Source organism: Octopus bimaculoides, chromosome 25, assembly GCF_046866305.1.
Source record: "Octopus bimaculoides isolate indiv1 chromosome 25, ASM4686630v1, whole genome shotgun sequence".
Taxonomy (NCBI): domain Eukaryota; kingdom Metazoa; phylum Mollusca; class Cephalopoda; order Octopoda; family Octopodidae; genus Octopus; species Octopus bimaculoides.
The window spans coordinates 1,080,281-1,100,821 of record NC_142952.1 but is presented as its reverse complement, the minus strand read 5'-3'; the positions used below and the strand labels follow the sequence as shown (position 1 = coordinate 1,100,821).

General features: G+C 36.1%; 1 protein-coding gene across 26 annotated transcripts in view; it reads left to right on the top strand.

Annotated features, from left to right (window-relative positions):
• The window catches only part of LOC106870763 (dihydropyrimidinase), a 181,081-nt gene that overhangs the window by 135,452 nt on the left and 25,088 nt on the right, over positions 1–20,541 (top strand). For 14 of the 26 annotated variants that reach the window (XR_016238432.1, XR_016238431.1, XR_016238426.1 and 11 more), the window contains exons 2-8: positions 2,788–2,882; positions 4,200–4,273; positions 7,562–7,672; positions 8,311–8,475; positions 9,260–9,402; positions 12,547–12,615; positions 20,308–20,428. Coding sequence is in view for 16 of the 26 variants with exons in the window: in XM_089342252.1 (XP_089198378.1) it covers positions 2,788–2,882; positions 4,200–4,273; positions 7,562–7,672; positions 8,311–8,475; positions 9,260–9,402; positions 12,547–12,615; positions 20,308–20,428 (778 nt within the window). In the remaining 10 variants the exon portion in view is untranslated. Of the gene's footprint in view, positions 1–2,787; positions 2,883–4,199; positions 4,274–7,561; positions 7,673–8,310; positions 8,476–9,259; positions 9,403–12,546; positions 12,616–18,356; positions 18,478–20,307; positions 20,429–20,541 lie in introns of all 26 variants that reach the window. The other 12 variants (XR_016238424.1, XR_016238423.1, XR_016238428.1 and 9 more) reach the window with 1 other exon arrangement.

Genomic DNA, 20,541 nt, shown 5'->3' with positions numbered 1-20,541 from the left:
TCAAATACTTCGTAATATCTTAGTAGTAATTTTAAATCGTGTGCGGACATATGTTCATTGTTAATTTCTCTATAGCCCTCTGTGTGTGTGTGTTTGTCTTGTAAGGTTCCTGATATGAAATCATGTGTTGAAACAGATATTGTCTTATAGATACATACACACACATCTATATGTAGATATACATGCACATCTGTATACAGAAATTTATACATACACATACATCTGTACATAGATACCCACACATACATGTATATATATTGGTAGATATATGCATACACACATATATATAGTGCATGTATTTCATGTACATTCGTGTAATGTACATACTGTTATATACATATTCGTATAAGGTTATCCCACAGTAAAAAGATGCACCATTTTAATGCTTACTATAAAACTATCTCTCTCTCTCTCTGTCTCTCTCTCTCTCCATATATATATATATATATATATATATATATATACACTATACATATTTTGTTTATCAAAATCAAGATTACAATTAAGAATGAAAATAATTACATGGTATTAGGCTGCACAGATTTTTTTTTCCTCATTATAATGTAATAAAGTTTTGTCGTTTTTCTTTTTAACTTATATCCATATATTTTACATAAAATGAATTATTAAAACCTTGCGTCTGGATTATCACAGATTACCTTTTCTTATAACAGCCCTGCAAACATTGCAAGTTATTTATGGTGTTTTAAGGTTTTTTTTTTTCAAACCGTTTAGATTCATTTTCTACATGGGAGTATATTATGCATGAACTATTATTATTATTATGCATGAACTATTATTATTATTATGCATGAACTATTATTATTATTATGCATGAACTATTATTATTATTATTATTAAAGTGGTGAGCTGGCAGAGTATTTAGCATGCTGGTCAAAATGCTTAGTGGTATTTCACCTGTCTTTACATTCTGAGTTCAAATTCCACTGAGGTCAACTTTGCTTTTTGTCCTTTTGGGGTTGATGAATTGAGTACCAGTAAAGCACTGGGGTCAATGAAATTGACTAGTCCCCTCCCCCCCCCCCAAATTTTAGGCCTTATGCCTTGAGTAGAAAGGATTATTATTATTATTATTAAGGTTGTTATAAATATCTTTTATTTAATTGGTTGCAGCAGTTTACAAAGTGACTTGAGGTCTGAGAATTCCTTGCATTGACACTTAGCAACCTTAGCAAATTCTCGGTGCTTGAGTCACTCTCTAACTTTGGCCGATTAAGTGAAAAATATATTCTCATGTTTTGTGTTGTATTTTCCTGTTTGCAACACGAAACCTATGCTATACATTTATTGTATCAACCAAGTGATTCATCTTACAATATACAGTTATTTAAATATGTTATTGTATTAATGAAATACAAAACCCACTACACTCTCGGAGTGGTTGGCGTTAGGAAGGGCATCCAGCTGTAGAAACTCTGCCAGATCAGATTGGAGCCTGGTGTAACCACCTGGTTCACCAGTCCTCAGTCAAATCGTCCAACCCATGCTAGCATGGAAGGCGGATGTTAAATGATGATGATGGTGATGAAATACAAAGCCATATTGAAACAAATATTTAGTTATCAGAGACATCTGGTTAATGAAAGAAATATCAACTACAACTCCAAGTACTTTCTCGAGTTATGGTCTACTCAGTCGATGATTTATATATTGCTGAGTGGTTGGTGTTAGGGAGGGCATCCAGCTGTAAAAATCCTGCCAAAACAATCACAGAAGTCTGGTGCAGGCTTCTATCTTAGCAAACTCCATCTGACCCATGCAAGCCTGGAAAAGTGGGTATTAAAATGATGATTAGATAGACACCATATTTCCATGCATACAAGTTGGTGTAGTTTATAGTGTAAGCATCCAAACATTGTCGCATGGAATTTTTGGTCCTGAAAATTTGATTTCTCTGCCAGAAAGAAGATAGACATGACAAAACCTATTTTAGACATTTGATAATCTTTGCCTTTCTGCAACTCAAAATGTAGAAGTTTCTCTGTGACTGGGAATTGCTTCCTCTGCCATAATTACCATTACACACTTCCTTGTTCTGATACCTGCACTCCTTTATTCTCTCTTCTTATTCTCTCTGACTCAGAAATCTTCATTCTTTTTGCTTTTCTTTCTCTACCTCCACTCCTCTTCATTGCCAATATCTTCCTTTCCACTTCACACACACACACATGCTCAGTCACCACAAGTAACTTGAATATCATGCAAGACTCTCTCTCTCTCTCTCATCAGTCTATTAAGCTCCCCCCCCCTCTCTCTCTCTCTCTCTCTCTCTCTATCTATCTATCTATCTATCTTTATAATACTTTCTTGTTCTCTTTTCCACCCCTTTCAACACAGCCATGGCCTTCTCTTTCCATATTCTCTTCTTTAACTAGAAATAGGGAGCCAGCAAAGAAAGGGACTTGCGATTTGGTCCTGTGAGTCAAGGCAGTAATATCCAGGGATTGATGATGATGATAAAAGTTTAAGAAACCCAAAGGAAGCAAAAAAAGGGACTTGAACAAGAAAATATTAAATTTTCCAATAAACCCTTCTGAAAGTGATATGAAAAGTATCTTCTCCAGAGCCTCAATACACTGTAGTGAAATAGATTTTTGTTTTTCAATGCCTTTTCTTGTTACAAACAATGGTAGAGTTTCTTGTCACCAACATCAGATCTTGTGAGAATTTCTTTTCCATAGACTGTGTCAATTATTGAATAATGAAAATACAATTTGGTTTTTGTGTCTAAGTGAAACTGTGTGATGTTTTTTTGTCTAACTTCAGAGTGCGCAATCTCGCTTGTTTATCAAGGGGGGCCGTATCGTCAACGATGATCTGTCCTTCGATGCTGATATCTACATTGAAGATGGAATTATCAAGTAAGAAATATATTTTGTATTTTTCGGTTCTGTACCATATTTGATGGTATATAAGATGCACTTATTCCCCACCCCTCCAAAAAAAAGTCTCAAAAAAATCACCCTGGGTCCTATATAAGAAGTTGAGCCCCATACCAGATTCACTCAGAAGGCATTAGTCAACCTGGGGTTATAATAGAAGACAATTAATCCAAGGTGCCATGCCATGGGATAGAACCCTGAACCCAAGACCATGTGGTTACAAAAATTTTGGTGTGAACCATGTTTTGAAAGCGGTGATAATGCGCATTTAGAGCCAATCTGCAATAAACACACACGCACACACACACACACACACACACACATGCACACTCACTCACACACACGCACACACACACATGCACACTCACTCACACACACTGCTTATAGTGCACCTCTGCTTCATTGTTAAAGATTAATTAGTCATAAATTTTTCATCACATTATTGTGGGGAAAGGCACAATAAAGTAATGAAAAATTTATGACTATGATAATTAAGTCATTAACAATTAAAGTGAACTTAACTGCAACCAGTGCATATGTTCATTACCAAAAGAAAGAATAATCTTTGCAAAATATAATTAGATTTAGAATGCAAATATAGAAGCTTCTATATTTCTGCACTGAATAAAAACATACTTTCACATTGGTCGATTAAAGCATTTAATTTGGTGAAGGAAAACAAAGGAGCATAACTGGTAACATGTTTGTCCAGGTTACAATCCAAGGAGTTTTGTTATATATTGTAATGCATTTTAAGCTGTTATTTACAGTTGAAACATTTGCTTCAAGAATCATCATTAATAAAGACTTATGTTTGTGTCTTAAGCTGCATACTGATTGGTTAAAATGCAGTTCATAAGATTCAGCCTGCTGGAGTCTATCGGAAGTTATTTATAGCACAAATTCAGTCAGTTCACTTCAGTTATTGATTGTGAAATACAGCTGTTAGTTAATACTACTACTACATAAACTTGAAGATTGTGAAAATTATGAAAGTACTTGTATTATCATAATACATACAAAATAAAATTATGTTGGAATTTCATTGACTTTATATATATTTGTAGCATGAAGTTGGCCTCTCAGGTTTCATAGTCTTGCAAATTGCATAATAGCTTCACTAGTAGTGATTTGATGGTAAAAGCTCCCAGAACACTCTGTAGGTGATTGTCATAAAAACCATATCAATTGTCCTACCCCCTCTCCCTTTCAAACAGTCCTTGCCCTATTGTTTGCTGATATCTATTGTTTCACGATTATACTTTCCTCATTACAAAATATTTCATTATCTTTCAGACAAATTGGCAACAATCTTGTCATTCCAGGTGGTTCAAGAACTATTGAAGCCAAGAACAAACTGGTCATTCCAGGTAGGTAACATTAAACAAAGCAAAATAAACAAATATTGAAATAAAACTAAAGAGTTACCTATTAGTACATCTGTCTGTTTGTCCTCACCTAATTTTGTGTTTTTCCTTTAACCTAAGCTGTATTTTTAGCTTAGTTTTCAATATTCTGAACGTATGAGATTGAAGCCTACACCATTTGCACAGCCTATTGATTTAATCTGCACCATTTTCTCTGGAATGCATACAGGGTGATAGGAAAGCTATTAGCTTATTAATAAATTACTTTGGGTTATCAATCAATTGCATTCATTTATTGTATGATTACATAGCAAAATTGTGGTGAAATTCAACCATTGATTTCTGCTGTTTTCAACTCTGGTTTGTGTCCTGGAATCACAGGGAATGCTTAATCTACTTTGAAATAATCTCAGAAATAGGTTTCTTTTCCGCCCTCTTGGCATGCATACATACATACATACATACATACACACACACACACACACACATATATATATATATATATAGTATAAAAATTAATGTGGGCAGCTGGATGCAATATAAACCATCATCATCGTCATTTAGCATCTGTTTTCCATGCTGGTATGGGTTGGACAGTTTGATTGGAACTAGTAAGCCAGGGAGCTGCACCAGGTTCCAATTTGATTTGGCAAGGTTTCTACGACTGAATGCCCTTCCTTATGCCACCAGCACGGGTGACACTGGCATCGGCCATGACTACAATTTCACTTGGCCTGATGAGACCCAAGAATTTCCTCCATCCTGTATTTACCATTTTTCTTACGACCCAAGAATTTGTTTCAGTTGATTTCATGAGATCGAAAGGAATAGCTCGAAAGATTTCATTATTGGTGGAACAAACATAAGCACAGGCAAGATAAGTTAGTGTTCTCTGCAATAGACCATTCCTTGTTATTCTTAAGAAAGAAACGTTGACTTTCCTTCTGTTAATTTTTAGGAGGAAATGTCATTAAGACAGACATGTGGGCTGATGAGTCATTTTAAGTAGCAATGTAGGACATCATTATATTATTTTTTTTTGTTTTGTTTCTTTGGTTTTTTTTTGCAGGGTGGGGGTGGGGGGTTCAAGTAGGAATTAAATGCATGAGAAATCTGTGATCACCCAACCTATCTTGGAGGACAGTAATTCCAAATAAGAACTGACTCTGACTGTAACGACATCCAACCATGCAAGCATTGGAAGTCGGTGAAGAATGATGGTGATTAATAAGCATTCTGAAGAACATTTTTATGTCTTTTAAACCCAATTGAAAACCCACAAATATTTTTTTATGGTGGGGGGGGGCTTCGTCTATAACTTGGTCTTCTGTAACTGGCACCTGGTCTTCTGGTGTCTTTTGAAGAGTTCATTCTGTTGTAAACATTAGGGCCAGATCAGCAATCTGAGAAATACTTCCACCTCTTTCCCCTGCTAGTCTCAGGGGCTGTGAAAATGGTCAAGGGATCTTCTTTGACCCTCTCTGCTCTAACTTTAGTCTTATAAAAGAGAAAACTATATTAGGTTTCTTTCCCTTTAATTTTCAAAAACAATTTTGCCTCCATTTTCAGAATTGTCTTCAGATTATTATCCTCAGCTGAGTGGGATTTTACCTTTTCTTCTTTCTTGTCTTGCAAGTTACTCAACAACCCCAGTAGTGTTAGTGGTACAGAAAAAACACCCAGTACATGCTGTGAAGTGGTTGGTGTCAGGAAGGGCATCCAGCTGTAGAAATCATGCCAAAGTTAACATGGAGCACAATGCAGCCTTATAACTCACTGGATATTGTCAAAGCAGCCAACTCATGGCAAACAATATCCCTGTCGCATCTCTGCTCCATCCTGCAGTTTAGAGATGCAACACTTTCCTCAACACACAAACTGTTCCAAGAATTGCTGCCAACTGAATACTTCCTATGAAGTTTGGTATTTGCAGCTTTTGATGCTAGAGTATTGCTCTCTTTGAAATGGTCCCAAGTGCACCAACCAATTATTATTATTACATATAAAAGCTTTTAGAAATTATAAACGACTAAATATTTTCATTTGAGTTTATCAAAACCAAACAATAGTTTTTTTTGTGTAAAATATGTCACAAAAGACATTAAGAGTCCTTAAGCGAGAAGTTTAAGTGATGGAGGATGGCAGTTTGTGTCTGAAGATCAGGAGGATGCCACAAAGCTTTTTTTTTTCTGCCTGCACTTGATAGTTTTAAAGTGGGAGTCAGTTGATGCCATCTGATCCCACTCTTTAGACTTGCTGGTCTGACCACAATGGCTCAATGAGCCAAGACAGCTGTGGTGACCAGCAAGCTGTAAAGTTTACATTGGAGTGGCTGTCTCCTTGGTGAATTGCTTTACAGGGTTTTTTGTCCATTGAGAGGACTGGAGCAGTATAAAATGAAGTATTTTGCTCAAGAACACAATGCATTGCCCAGTCTAGGAATCGAAACCACAATCTTGTGATCATGAGTCCAACACCCGAACCACTAAGCCACACACCTCCACATCAGGTTCATATGGTTAACTAAAATCCTTGAAGGTGGTGCTCCAATATTTCCAACCGTTATGGTAACTTTTGGCCACCAATCTAATAATGGTTGGCTGTGAAGGCATTCTGCAATTCAAGTGAAATACTTTATCCGGTTCACACAAAACGGTCTTTTGTATTTACTTGATTCAGTTTAATCATTATCAGTTGGCACAATGCTCTGTTTATCTAAGATTATCTGTCGTTCACAATATTGTGGTTGATGTAATAAACCACCATTCCTGACACGTCACAGTTAAATATGAAAATCTCCCTGACTTTTAAATGTTTAAACAGATAAATATAGCAAGTGTGTGTGTCTGTATGTGTGAAGTAAAATGTGTATGTAATCTGCAGAACAGTTAGAAAAGTGACTCAAGAGATGAGTTTTGTGTATGGCATTTATCTTGCATGAAACTCTCGTTCCTTGAGTCGTTTTTGCACCTTTTCTTCTACTAATTTAAAAAACCAGTTATTGAGTTCTGTTTCTTCTGTTTGTTTTACTAAACCCATACATACATGCAATACCACCACCACCACCACCACCATTTAACAACTGTTTTCCATGAGAGGTAACAGTGACTTTGAAGTTTCAGCCTGTTGGCTTTCATCAACTTTGAAGTCTATTTTGTGTAAAAGTATAAAAAATGTGTACAAAAAGTACCAAGTAATTCTTCAGTTTAATGTGAAACTGTTTTTTATTATAACTCAACATTTGCCTTTATTTAAACGTTTACTATAAAACCTCGATTTCCTCTCCACTAGGTGGCATTGACACTCATACGCATATGCAGTTGCCGTTCATGGGGACCCAAGCTGTTGATGATTTCTACAGTGGCACAAAAGCTGCCCTCGCAGGAGGAACCACAATGATCAGTAAGTAATCCAGTAACTTAGTTTCTTCAACAACCAATCTTATCTGCAAACTTTCTTCATAGTGTTTTTTTCTTTCTTGCAATAATGTCACTTGAAAATATCCTGTTTTGGATATTCCAGCCTTTGGAATGTTATCTTCATTGTATGTGGCCAACCATTATCTTAATGGAAGAACACCTTTCGTCTTGAAACCAAAGATGGTCATTTTCCTTCTAGCACTGACTTAAGCTGCTCGCAGTAGATCTCTTAGACATGGAAGGTTTGTAAGGAACCCATTGACCCAATTTGTTGACTTTTTCCAATGGCATGCAGGTATTGATGAATGGTTGAATGACCAAATCCAAGCTTCTCTGCTAGTTCCTCAACAGTTACAATGGGATTTTGTTCCACCAGGGTTTGCAGAACGTCTTTGTTGAGCTCTACAGATCTTCCGGTATGAGGTTCATCTTCTGGGCTGTAGTTTCTGGCTTGGAATTTCTGGAACCACTGTTGACACTGGCTTACACTTATTGTCTGATCCCCATATACTGCATTAATATTCCTTGTCTGACCGACGCCAGCATGACAATGATGAACATTTTGAATAGAATCTTAAAGAAATCTCAGACTGACTCTTCTAATGATTCTTTTTATTTCAGTGGATTTTGTGCTTGACCCTCGTGGCTGTTCCCTCCTCGATGCTTACGAAAAGTGGAGAGATTGGGCCGATGCTAAAGTGTGCTGTGATTACGGTCTCCATATTGGCGTTACATGGTGGGATCCTCAAGTGGCCAAAGAAATGGATATCTTGGTGAAAGACAGAGGTGAATATCTTGACAATTTCTTTTACTTTGTGCAAACTAGTCTTTCATTCCTTCATTCTTTCCTCAAAAGAATATTTCCAAAAGATAGTTTAAAATTTAACTAAATTTTTCATTATTTTAAAAATTAATTGAAACAAAGGCAATTTATTTCAGCCAAAATATGGTAACAAAAGAATTAAGCCTTTAATTTTTCCGAGATATCTAAGTGTCGTGAATTAAAGAGATTTCAAAAGGACGTTAACCCAAATATGAATGATGTCTTATTTTGTAAACCACTCATTTTTTTTTATAAATTGTTCTTATTGTGTGTGAAGTATTGTTGGATAACTTGCTCATTAGAGTGTGTCCATTTTCAGTGTAACTCCCCTGTGAGTTGGCTTTTGTTTCTGCGTGGGAAGGGACACAATCTTGTACAAAACCTGTCATAATCGTTGCTTATCAGAACTGGTTAGACATGATTCACAAACTGACAATAATAGATGTATGAGCTGAAAACAATAGTGTAATTTATGTAATCTTCACTAGTCTTAATAAGGAATACAGTAGTGTTTTGTTTAAGTGATTTGATTTTTAGAGAGAAAATTCACATGCAAAGGTTACAAAGAAGTTAGGTTTTATTAAACACACCATTAAGATATTATGTGTAGTCAGCTATGTCAAGTGCAGTATATAACACAATTTCAGTGTGTGTGTGTGGCATGGACATGTGATTAAGAAGTTTGCTTCTCAACCATGTAGTTTCAGGTTCGTTCCCACTGTTATAACGCATCCTCTTAAATTTCAGGTGTGAATTCATTCAAGATGTTCCTTGCTTATAAAGATACTTTCATGCTGGAAGATCATGAGTTGTATGAATCTTTTAAAGTTTGTAAAGAACTCGGTTCCTTAGCAATGGTTCATGCTGAAAATGGTAAAATTATAGCTGAGGTGCGTATCGTCTTCATTCTAATTACTTTCTTTCAGTTTCCAATGGCTGTTTTGTTTGTTTTGGGTTTGTGTATGTGTGTGTGTACATGCATTCGTTTGTTTGTATAAACGTTTGTGTGTGTGTGTAAATGTATGCATGTGTGTATGTATAGATATATGTATATTATGTGTATGTGTCATTTTACATCAGTAAACCTTGTTTGTTGTGTCTCTTTGCGTCCACTAATTTAGCAGTTTGACCAATAGAGATGTGGAATAATGTATCTTGCTCAAGGACACAATGTGCTGGCTGGTCAAGGAATCAACCCATGATTTAAGGTTGTGAACCCAACACTCTTACCATATTGGACCATGCACCTTCACAAAGGGTGACTTTAACTATTTATACCTGAAAAAATATAAAACCGGTTCTGCAGACAAAGAGTGAAGAGAGTTCTTTAGACCTAACCAGTGAGTGCCTTGTGATTTCCACCATATGAGACAATCTCTGTTGTTGTTTTAACATCCACTTTGCCATGCTTGCATGGATCGGATGGATTTTGTTGAGAGGCCCTTTCTGTTGCCATTCATCACTTGCTTCCAATTAAAACAATCTTGTGTATTTCATGGTTGTTCCAGTAATGATGTTAAATGTCTAACAAAAAAAATTAAAAAATAGAATTGGTATTTTCTGCAAGTCATGTTAGCTCAGTAAACAAGGTATGCCTCAACAAAAAAAATAATTTCAAACCTGACATTTCTTCATAAAAGATAGATTGATATATAAAAACTGTTTTCTGCAGTTAAGAGCCATGAAATTTTGAGTGGATTCATCTGATTTTGGCAGTAAAATGGTTAACCTAAGAACATGAGCCCAGCCGTATGGCTGAAACAAGTGAAAGAGTGTGCAATATAAAATGGTTTTTGGTAAGATGTTGCCATCATAATATATTCACTGGAATTTCAAAAAAAAAAGTAAATTACACAATGGAAAATGGAGAGAGAAATGTTTTTCATAAACTGAAAACAAAATATTTAATGAAATATTTTGTTCATTAAAACTGTAATGCTATTTTCTTCGTTATTTGTTTAAGATAAAATTGCATTTCTTTTCTGTAATAAAAACATGACAGGTCTTGTGTGTTGATGATTCATGCTTGGATATTCTAGGATGACTCACTCCGACTCTCTTCTTCAGGCAACAGCAGCAGCAGCCAGAAGCTAACTGCAGCCATTAAAAACTGCTCTGAGCATTATTACTACCCATTAGCTTTCTCATCTATTGGCTGCAGTGAAGTTCCTGTGTGGCTTCTAACATGAAATCATATTAAGGAAATTACTCAGCATTGCACTTTAAAACACAATCAATTTATTTGTTGGTTTTGATCAAATAGCGATGTTTTAAATTGAGGATGGTTGGTTCAGTAATCTGTTGGTCTGTGTTTGGAAAGGAAATTAAATTATCAAATTTGATCATGAACAAACTGAATAAGTGAATTCATTAATATGTATATGCATTTACATGCACATGACTATATATATATATATATATATATATATATATATATATACACACGTTGTTTGTTCAATATCAAATTTTATCCTTTCCTTTAAAATATTCATTGAAATAGAATGATTTTGTCTGTGTAAATAATTTGCAGTAATGATTTTTTTGTCTTAATTTATAGTTTAACCCACCTAACCTTTTCTCAGAGTTACAGCTTGTCATATCATTACCACCTGCTGACTACTCATTGTCTCTTTCAAACAGCTGTTCTTTATCTCCTTTGACCTGTCTTTTATTCACTCTAACATATCCCTACCTTTTGTTTTTTATTATTTCTGAATACTCAGGTGATGAATAATATAACCATAATTAGAAAATCGTTTCTATTCATTCTTCATACATTCTGGGAGAAATGTGAATATCTGATCTGCCAGAACATATTTAAAATGTGGTTAAGAAGCTTGCTCCCTAATCATATGGTCTCAGGTTCAGTCCCACTATGTGGTACCTTGGGCAAGTGTCTTCTATAGTGCTGGACTGACCAAAGCCTTGGAAGTGAATTTGGTAAATGGAAACTAGAAGAAGCCCATCGTGTGATGGCTCTAAATGAGCATCACCATCATACAAGCAATGTTGTTCATTTCCAGTCTCCTGTGAAAAACATGTCCAGTTAAGTGTACATGTGTCTGTGGAGCACTCAGCCACATGCACATTATTTTCATGAGCAGGCTGTCTTGGTTGTAAACGAGCAACACCATCATACAAGTGCTGATGTTAGTTTTCAGTCTTCCATGAAAACATGTCTGGCCTTGGGGAAATATTACATTGCTTGGAAACAGGCAAGGGTTGACAACAGGAAGAGCATCCAGTCAGAGAAAATTTGCTTCAACAAATTGCATCTGAGCCATGCAACAATAAATAATGAGTGATAGGAATGTGTGTTACAAGGGACAAGAGAGAGAGAGTGAAGTGAGTATAGGCATGTAAGACAGGGGAAACATTGGGAAAAAGACAGGCTGGTCATGACTGGAATCCCTTGGATCATAAGTGTGCTTGTTTGAAGTTGATCTTGAGCTAAACAGCAATAGCTTATCACCCACCGCCAGGGGAGTGATTATGTTCTCTTGATCAACGCTAGAATCAATAATTCTGTGACAGTGATTGAAGTAATTGTAGCAAGACGAATGCAAAAATTGAAATTAATATGGATATAGGATGAATTTATTTTATAATTCTTTTCTATTTCGAATGTAACAGCTGTGTGAGTCACGTTGTAACAAACAGGGAACGGTTGCTTAACTGTTTGGTGACCGAATGAAGTCAGAGTTTGACTGAACACATGGCAGCCAACGGGAGAAACTAATTAAGGGTATTCTTTTACTTGTTTCTGTCATTTGACTGTGGCCATGCTGGAGCAACGCCTTTAGTCGAGCAAATCAATCCCAGGACTTATTCGTTGTAAGCCTAGTACATATTCTATTGGTCTCTTTGCCGACCCACTAAATGACGAGGATGTAAACACACCAATATCAGTTGTCAAGTGGTGGATGATGTTTAAAAAGAAATAGGGTCAGAATTTTTCTTAAACCAATGTATTGTTTCTTTTGTATAGTTTCAATATGTCTTAATAATCTCCCTCCTTGTGTTTGTAATTACAGAAATCTAAGGAATTGATCGCTATGGGTATCACAGGGCCAGAAGGACATGAAATGTGTCGACCTGAAGAGGTAAGTCATCTGTCTTCATTTTAAAATCTCTCTCTAAATATTTTGGCAAATTTTCTTTTCTTTTCAATGAAAAATATCAAAGAACTTCAATTTGGTATTTTTCAATTAAACTCTAAAAGCAAGGATAATAAGTGACAGGAATGGAGAAAGAACCAGACAAAATACTTCATGGTATTTTGTCATAACCATTTATGTTCTGAATCTAAATCACATTGATATTAGTTTCGCCTGTCATCCTTCCATGGCTGGCGAAATAAAGTACTGATGATGGACGATGGGGCAGAGATGTCGTTGACTATGTCCTGTCCCCAACAAAATTTGTGCCCTTGCACCTGTGTTAGAATCATTAATTATTCCCTGACCACTATAGTATTTTATGTATGCTGGTCCATTGCAGGAGTGTCTATTTTTGCCAGTAGAGTGGACTAGTGCAATGTCAAATGAAGTGTTTCACCCAAGAACACAACTTACTGTTTAGTCCAGGAATCAAAACTACCATCATGAATCTATATTCTTTTAGGGATAACACCCTTCTCTTGAAAGTAAGAAACCATAGTCTCCTCAGTTTCCATTTTCTCAATCTTACTCAAAAGCTTAAATGAAATGGCTGCTGTCATGCGTGTATTTAGGTCTAAAAAGTCGAGGAAAACTCACAGTTCCAAATTATGAAAATGAGGGATAGAGAGAAAGCCTTGACAGAAGTATTCAATTATGCTAACAGGAATTGTAGTAGATGGCCAACTGGTTAAGATGTTTGTTTTGTAATCACCAGGACAAGGCTTCAACCCCTCTGCATGGCATCTTTGTGAGTTCCTTTTACCATTGCAACAGGGTCCATCCAAGCCTTCCAAGTAAGATCAGCTAAGTGGAAGCTGTATGGAATCTCATCTGATAGATTGTAGGATTCCACTCGTAATCCAAAAGTCCTGCCTTGTCACTCTGGCATGCCGACTCCATCTGAAGATTACGTTAAGGTTGCATGGGTCTGTGAGATACAGACTCAGTTGATTTAAACAACCGAAAGCTCATTATCAGAAATTCTAACAGATTCATTTATTTATATATAACCCGCATTAGTATTATTTAACGATGTCATTAAGCTAAAATTTCTTGATATTTTTCATCTCCAATCATTCCAAACAAGATATTTAAATATTTGATGTTAATTAATCTTTTCAATGAATTTGTCTTAAAATTTACTCTACTTCTTGTAATTTATCATCTGTTACCTTTTTTTTTTCTTGAAGTTAATTTGTTTTTTTTTTTTATATCTATGTTTGTATTTTTTTCTCGTAATTCATTATAATTGGTAATATATTCATTTGTTACTATCATCATCATCACCATCACTACTGCACACTAGACTTTATAGTTTTCACATGGTGTGCTTAATAACCTTCATGATTTTCAGGCACAAATTCCCATCATCAGAAGTAAACAGTCAGGAAGCGTTGGTCTAGACCAATGCTTCTCAACCATTTCTTACCTAAGGACCTGTTTGATCTCCATTCTACTCAGGTGGACCCTAATAACCATTCCACATTTAAAAACTCCTTTTATATTATCATAATTATTATTGGGAATTGTAATAAAAAAAAAACATTAAAATATTTTGTGTGCCGTAGAAGTATAATCAATTTATTGCAGAAAAATATTAACAATAGAATCTTGTTTTGACCCCCTAAAGGTCATGTGGACCCCTATTGAGAACCACTGGTCCATAGCGTGTTAGTCATGGACAACCTGTGGTCCATGAATCTTTCTGAATGACAAACCTAACCAAAAAACGACCTTGGATTTTTGTTAATAGTGCAGCCTTCCTGATGCTAAGCCATGTCTTGTGTGGCTCAGTTCTTGAAAAAGGTTGCCCATGCCTAATCTATACAGAACCAGTCATGTTGATCGCTGTGAAGGCAGCAACCCCTGCAGTGTCCCTGTGAGTAGTGGTGGTTGCAATGGGCAATCATAGTAGCAGCAGCAGTAGCCATACCCAAAAGGGTGGCCACAGATCACAGTGAGAGCAATGGTAAGTTGCTGGTAGAAGCTGTGATAGAACTACCTGTATTGAGGCTGGTGGTGCTGACGGTTGCCCATTGCTCCCACCATCAGAGTTGTTACTGTATAGACTAACACCTCTTGACTGTTTGCTCTTGATGATGGACCTTTGTACTGGAAATATGATGGTTATTAAACTTTAGACTTTTCACGTTCATTATTTTATTTCATTTTTTCCTCACAATACTTCAAAGCAAGCTACAACACCTTGGTGCCTTTTTTTTTTTCTTCTTCTTCTTCACTCAAAGCACTTTTGTTTCCAAATGCTTAAACGCGGCTCTTTTATTGATTGGCTGTGTGTGTGTGTTTCTTAGTTACAACACTAATCTCTTGAGAATCTTTAAATCTCATCCTGTTAATGCTGAAATCCTTGAGGCTAACAAAATGGTACTATAACTAATTTTATTATTGCTCTTCTCCCCCACACCACCCCATAAAAACCAATACTAAAATACAATAAATAAAAACAAACAAAATACGTACTCATAGTTAGAATGTCTGGCTGGTGTAACACTCTTCGAGAATGGTATTAAGGCTGTGGAATGAGAAGAAGAGGTCTTGTTCCATTTCTGTTTCATCCTTCTTCACTCAGATCAAATTCCACCCAGATCATCTTTGTCTTTTGCCTCTCCAAGAGTCTATAAAATGTATATGTCATAGATCCAAGTCAGTCTTGCCAACCAGCCAGCCATGCCACTCACCCTTTAATATGTGGTCATCTGCTGTAATCTAAGAAACCAGTATTTATTAAGTACACTGATTAAAATGTGCCAGTGAATCATCATCACCATTATTTAGTGTCCACATTTCCATGTTTACATGGGTCAGGTGAGGTTTATTGAGGCAGACTTTCTATGGCTGGATGCCCTTCACCTATTTACAAGCAAGCTAATACAGAGTTACCTCACAGTACGATTTTAATTCATTCCATGACTGAATTCGTCTTGTGATTTACTCGTTTTACAAATCAATTTTCCCCATTGAAATTAACTAAAATATAATTAATCTGTTCCAGCCCCTAAAAACCACTCAAAATAATTTTTTATGGGTTTTAAAACAGAAAAGGTGTAGTTACAATTGAAATGACAATTATAAAGAAAGAGAATGCAAAAGACATATGTAAACTGGTTTTATTAACTGAATCACCTTAAAGATGGGACGATTTGTGTGCTCGTACTCCAGATTTCCGCTCGTACTTCAAGACAAAAATTTGCACAAGTCTCAGCTCTTACAGCAAATTATCATACAATGGGGCACTTGTACTGCTTCTGGTTCTTTGATACAAAACTGGAGTTTTAAAAATTTATTTATATTCAAATTAAATGCCTTCCACCATAATTTGCATCTAAGAATATTCTGTGATATCCCAAACACCAGCTTAATATCCCAATGAATGGAAAAGTTGGTTATTTTACTAAATCCCTCCAAATTCATTATTTTTAAAAGTTAAGTATTAATGCTAAAAAAAAAATAATTTTTGCCAGAAATCAATACTGAATCACCAATTTGTTTTGTTAAAAATATTTCACCACATTTCCTTATCTCCAACAACACATTTCATCATCATCTTCATTGCTGCCATTGTTATTGGTTTTAACATCCACTTTTCTCAATCTGAGGTGAATTCTTGTGGTCTGTTTACCACACAGCATATTCATTTGTGTTTTGTAACCCTTAAGTTTTTAACCAAGCATGCACCATCCATTTTTGTTGTGTTTCTACTTGTGTAGCAGATTTTAACACCTACTCTGGCCTTCGTCTTGCTTTTATTATTTTTTTTTTTTCTCTCCAGTGCACTTGCACTCGGCATGACAAATGTCTCCAGCCACTGCTTGGAACTCATTTGTCCAATTGACCTTCTTCGTATGGTCATTACAAAGCAAGGTACATAAGCAACTACCTCCATACTGTTTAAGTATATCCCATAAGCATGCCAGCTAAATCCTTTTCCCTAGTAAACTCTCAGGAACCCCTCAGGAATCTGTTATCACCCCTAGTTTTAAAGCCAGGCTATTTGAGTTTTTTGACTGAGTGTCTTATGTTTTTATTTGCTGAGTCAGAAAAGAAAGCCCTGCATCACCCATGGTGTCTTTCAAGACCTCCAACACTGTTGGGAGGAAATCATTCTCAGATTGTAGGCCTTGCTCTTCATTGTGTCGATCAGTTCTGTCTGTCCAGTGTAGAGTGTTTGATAGGAGCCAATCTGAGGCAGTGGAGGCACATGGCTTAGAGGTTAGGGTGTTGGACTCACGATCATAAGATTGTGGTTTCATTTCCTGGACCAGGCAATGTGTTGTGTTCTTGAGCAAAATGCTTCATTTCATGTTACTCCAGTCCACTCAGCTGACAAAAATGAGTGACCCTGTGAATGACTGTTGCCATTTCCAGAGAGGGATATATATGCCAGAGAAACCAGGAAACCAGCTCTGTGCTCCCTACAGGGTAATGTGGACTAACCTAGGCAGTATGGTGTGAAGCACCGGTTGTTGCCCATGCAGCATATCCCTGCTCCTCCAAGTCACTGATGGAACCAAAGGAACAGCACAACTAGCATCATCGCAAGAGTTGCCAAAACAAGGTTGTAGACAACATTGAACTGAGGCTCCAACTCCAAATCACTATTCAAAATATTCCACCTCAACATTGCAGTTTTTAAAATCCACCCTTGATGTCTATCAGGGTGGATTATTGCTAGTAATATTTTCTTGCAATATCTGAGAAGTCTCTCAAAAGATTTTTATGTTTTAAGTATTGATAAAGATGATTAACTTCCAAGAAGCAGTATCTTTTCTTTTAACCCTCAGATAGCGTTGGTATGGGTTTTAAAATCTTGGCAATTAAAAGAAAAATAATTTAGATAAAGATCTGAAAATTATGGAAGGTAACGGGACTCCTTGTAAATCATTAAATTCAGTAGATATATATTCGTTTCTTCACTTTTGAAATGCTGCTCACTAAAAACTACAGTTCTGAAGAAGAGCTGTACAAGAGCAACAACTGAGGAATCACAGCTTTGACCTTTGTGACGAAAGAAGGAAGAGTGGGGGGGGGGGGGTATGATGGTGTTTCGGTATTCAGTCATCAGCTCTTGTAGTTTCATTTTGTCTCATCTGAACACAATCACTTTATAGGAACTCTGAGATTACACAATGCTATTCTGTGAGTGAACAGTTGTAATCTAGTATAGACAATAATAAACTAGTCTTGGACAATGATAATCTAGTACTGGACTGTGGCAGAGTAGGATTGGATAATGGCATGGGATTGTCGTGAGAATCTGCAATGAAACTTAAAAGCCTAAAATTTTCTTCACAAAAACTTCCATTATTTTGAGAACTCAAAGTGTTTATATATGAATACCAATTAAATTTTATACATAGAGAAATCATATGCAGAAAACAGGTATGGTATTCAGAGCTTTACAGAACATATGCATGTTTCAGTAAACTGCTGAAAGGATTACATAGCGTGTATAGATATTATGCAGTCATGCCACACATCATCAGTTACCCAACATATATACATACATATAGATGCTTCCACCTCTGTGCACCTGTGTTTGCTATGTTTATCACTTTATGTCACCTTTTGTTTTCCATTTTATTTTGTTCATCGCTGAATGTTTTGTGGCTTTGTTGCATTTGCATGCCTCTTTTCTTTATTTTTGTTTTTCAATTTTCTACAAGGTGGAAGTTGAAGCAACAGACCGAGCGATTATGATTGCCGATCAGGCTAACTGCCCCCTCTATGTTGTTCATGTAATGAGCAAGACTGCTGCTGATAGTGTTTCATTGGCACGGAAGGAAGGTCTGTCCTATGACTTGAGAATTTGATCACTAGAAAATTTGTTGCACAATTTTTTTTTTCCAAACAAAATTTCAGAAAGAAAATTAATTTCACAATTTTCACCAATTCCCCCCCATCTTTCCTATTTTACCACTTTATAAGTGCAGGCATTGCTTCCTATGTGGTCTCAGATTTGGTCCCTCTTCATGGCACATTGGGTAAATGTCTTCATTCCAGGCAAACCAAAGCCTTGTGAGTAGATTTGGTTGATGAAAACTGAAAGAAGCCCCATCATAAATAAATAGAGAGTGGAACCTCGATATATGAATTCAATTTGTTCCTGAAGGTCGTTTGTCACCCGAAATGTTTGTAAACTAAAACTATTTTTCTCGTCAGGAAATTCAAGAGAAAGCCTGGAATGTGCCCTGAGCAAAACCCAAACAGCAACCGACACTCTCTTCCTGCTGATACTCCCTGCTTGTCGCCAACTGTTGTTGCCTGTTTCTGTGTTCATACGTCAAGGTTCCACTGTATATGTATGTGTGGACTCTTGTCCTGATATCACATGGTGGTTGTAAATATGTTTCCCGTCTTCTCTAAAAATATGTCTGGCCATGGTAAATATTACCTTGCTTGGAAACAGATGAGTGTTGGCAACAGGAAGGGCATCCAGCCATAGAAAATTTGCCTCAGCAGATTTCATCTGGGCCTTGCAAGCATGGAAAAGTGGACATCAAATGATGATGGGAAGGATTGATTTCAAGCCAATGAAGAATCTGCCTCAACAAATGCTGTCTAATTCATGCAAGCATAAAAAGTGAGATGTTAAAAATTAAGGAAGTCCAAATATTGTCTTGGAAAAGATGGGGGAGATTTTTTTTTTTAAGATACATCCTTCAATTTTTGTTTTTAAAACCAAATAATAATTGGTGAAATAGTGAACAGTTTTTCAGACACTTTTAATGTTTTAATTTGGTGCAAGTAATTTTCTAGTTTCAAAGTTTATGGTGGTGGTGGTGGCTAGAGTGATGATGATCTTTTTTATCAATCTTTTTCCACCTTGTTTATAAACCTTGACTCTAATCTCTTAACCCTGATAAACCGGGTTTTCTGTTATTTATTTTTTTCAGCAATTTATGTTTATTGTACCAGCTGACAATAGTAGATATAGTAGTAAAAAATATTCTATTTTTCTTATTAATTTAAACATGGCTTATCTGACTGTCATCTCTGCTGAAATTATTGTTATTATTACTAATGTAAAAAAAAAAATTGAAAATATCATATGTACACACATACAGATGAAAAGGACATAAAACCAAGGTACTTACTCAGTGTACCTATTCATTTAGATCACCAGTGAACTAAACCCCCTCATACCCTATATATATATATATATATTCACCTTCCCTGTTTAGACTCTATGGTTAAGCCACAGTGTCTATTTATTAAATAGATAGGTACACACATACACATCAATACATACATGCTCACATCAACCATAGATGTTTTTCCTTTCTTGTGTAATTTCTGGATTTTTTTTTTTTTTTTTTTTTTTTTTTTTTTTGTAATTACAACCCCAAGAAAAACCTGTTTTGAATCGTTTAAAATTTGATCTAAACCTTTAAATTTGATCTGAAATAATTTCTGCTACTCACTTTTACTATTGTTTCTCTTGCAATTTACATAATTTTGTTTCAATAAATGCTCTTTCTTCTTTCCTCTCTTCCTATTTGTACACACACGCACGCACACACACACACACACATGTGTATGTGTGTGTGTGTGTGTGGGGCTGTGTACTTTTCTGTTCGATATATCCTGCTTTCACAAGGGACATTCATATTGTAGGTTGAAAAAGAAGCTGTACAACGTGCACTCACCATCGCCAACCAGGCCAACTGCCCACTGTATGTGGTTAAAGTTATGAGTAAAGCATCTGCTGAAACAATAGCCGATGCTCGCAGATCAGGTAGGCCTAATGCTCAGTTAGATGATGCTGCTGCTACTGCTGCCTGAAGACAGCAATTGAATGATGCCAGCTTCTGATGCTGTATATATTTGTGTGTGCATATTATATATGTA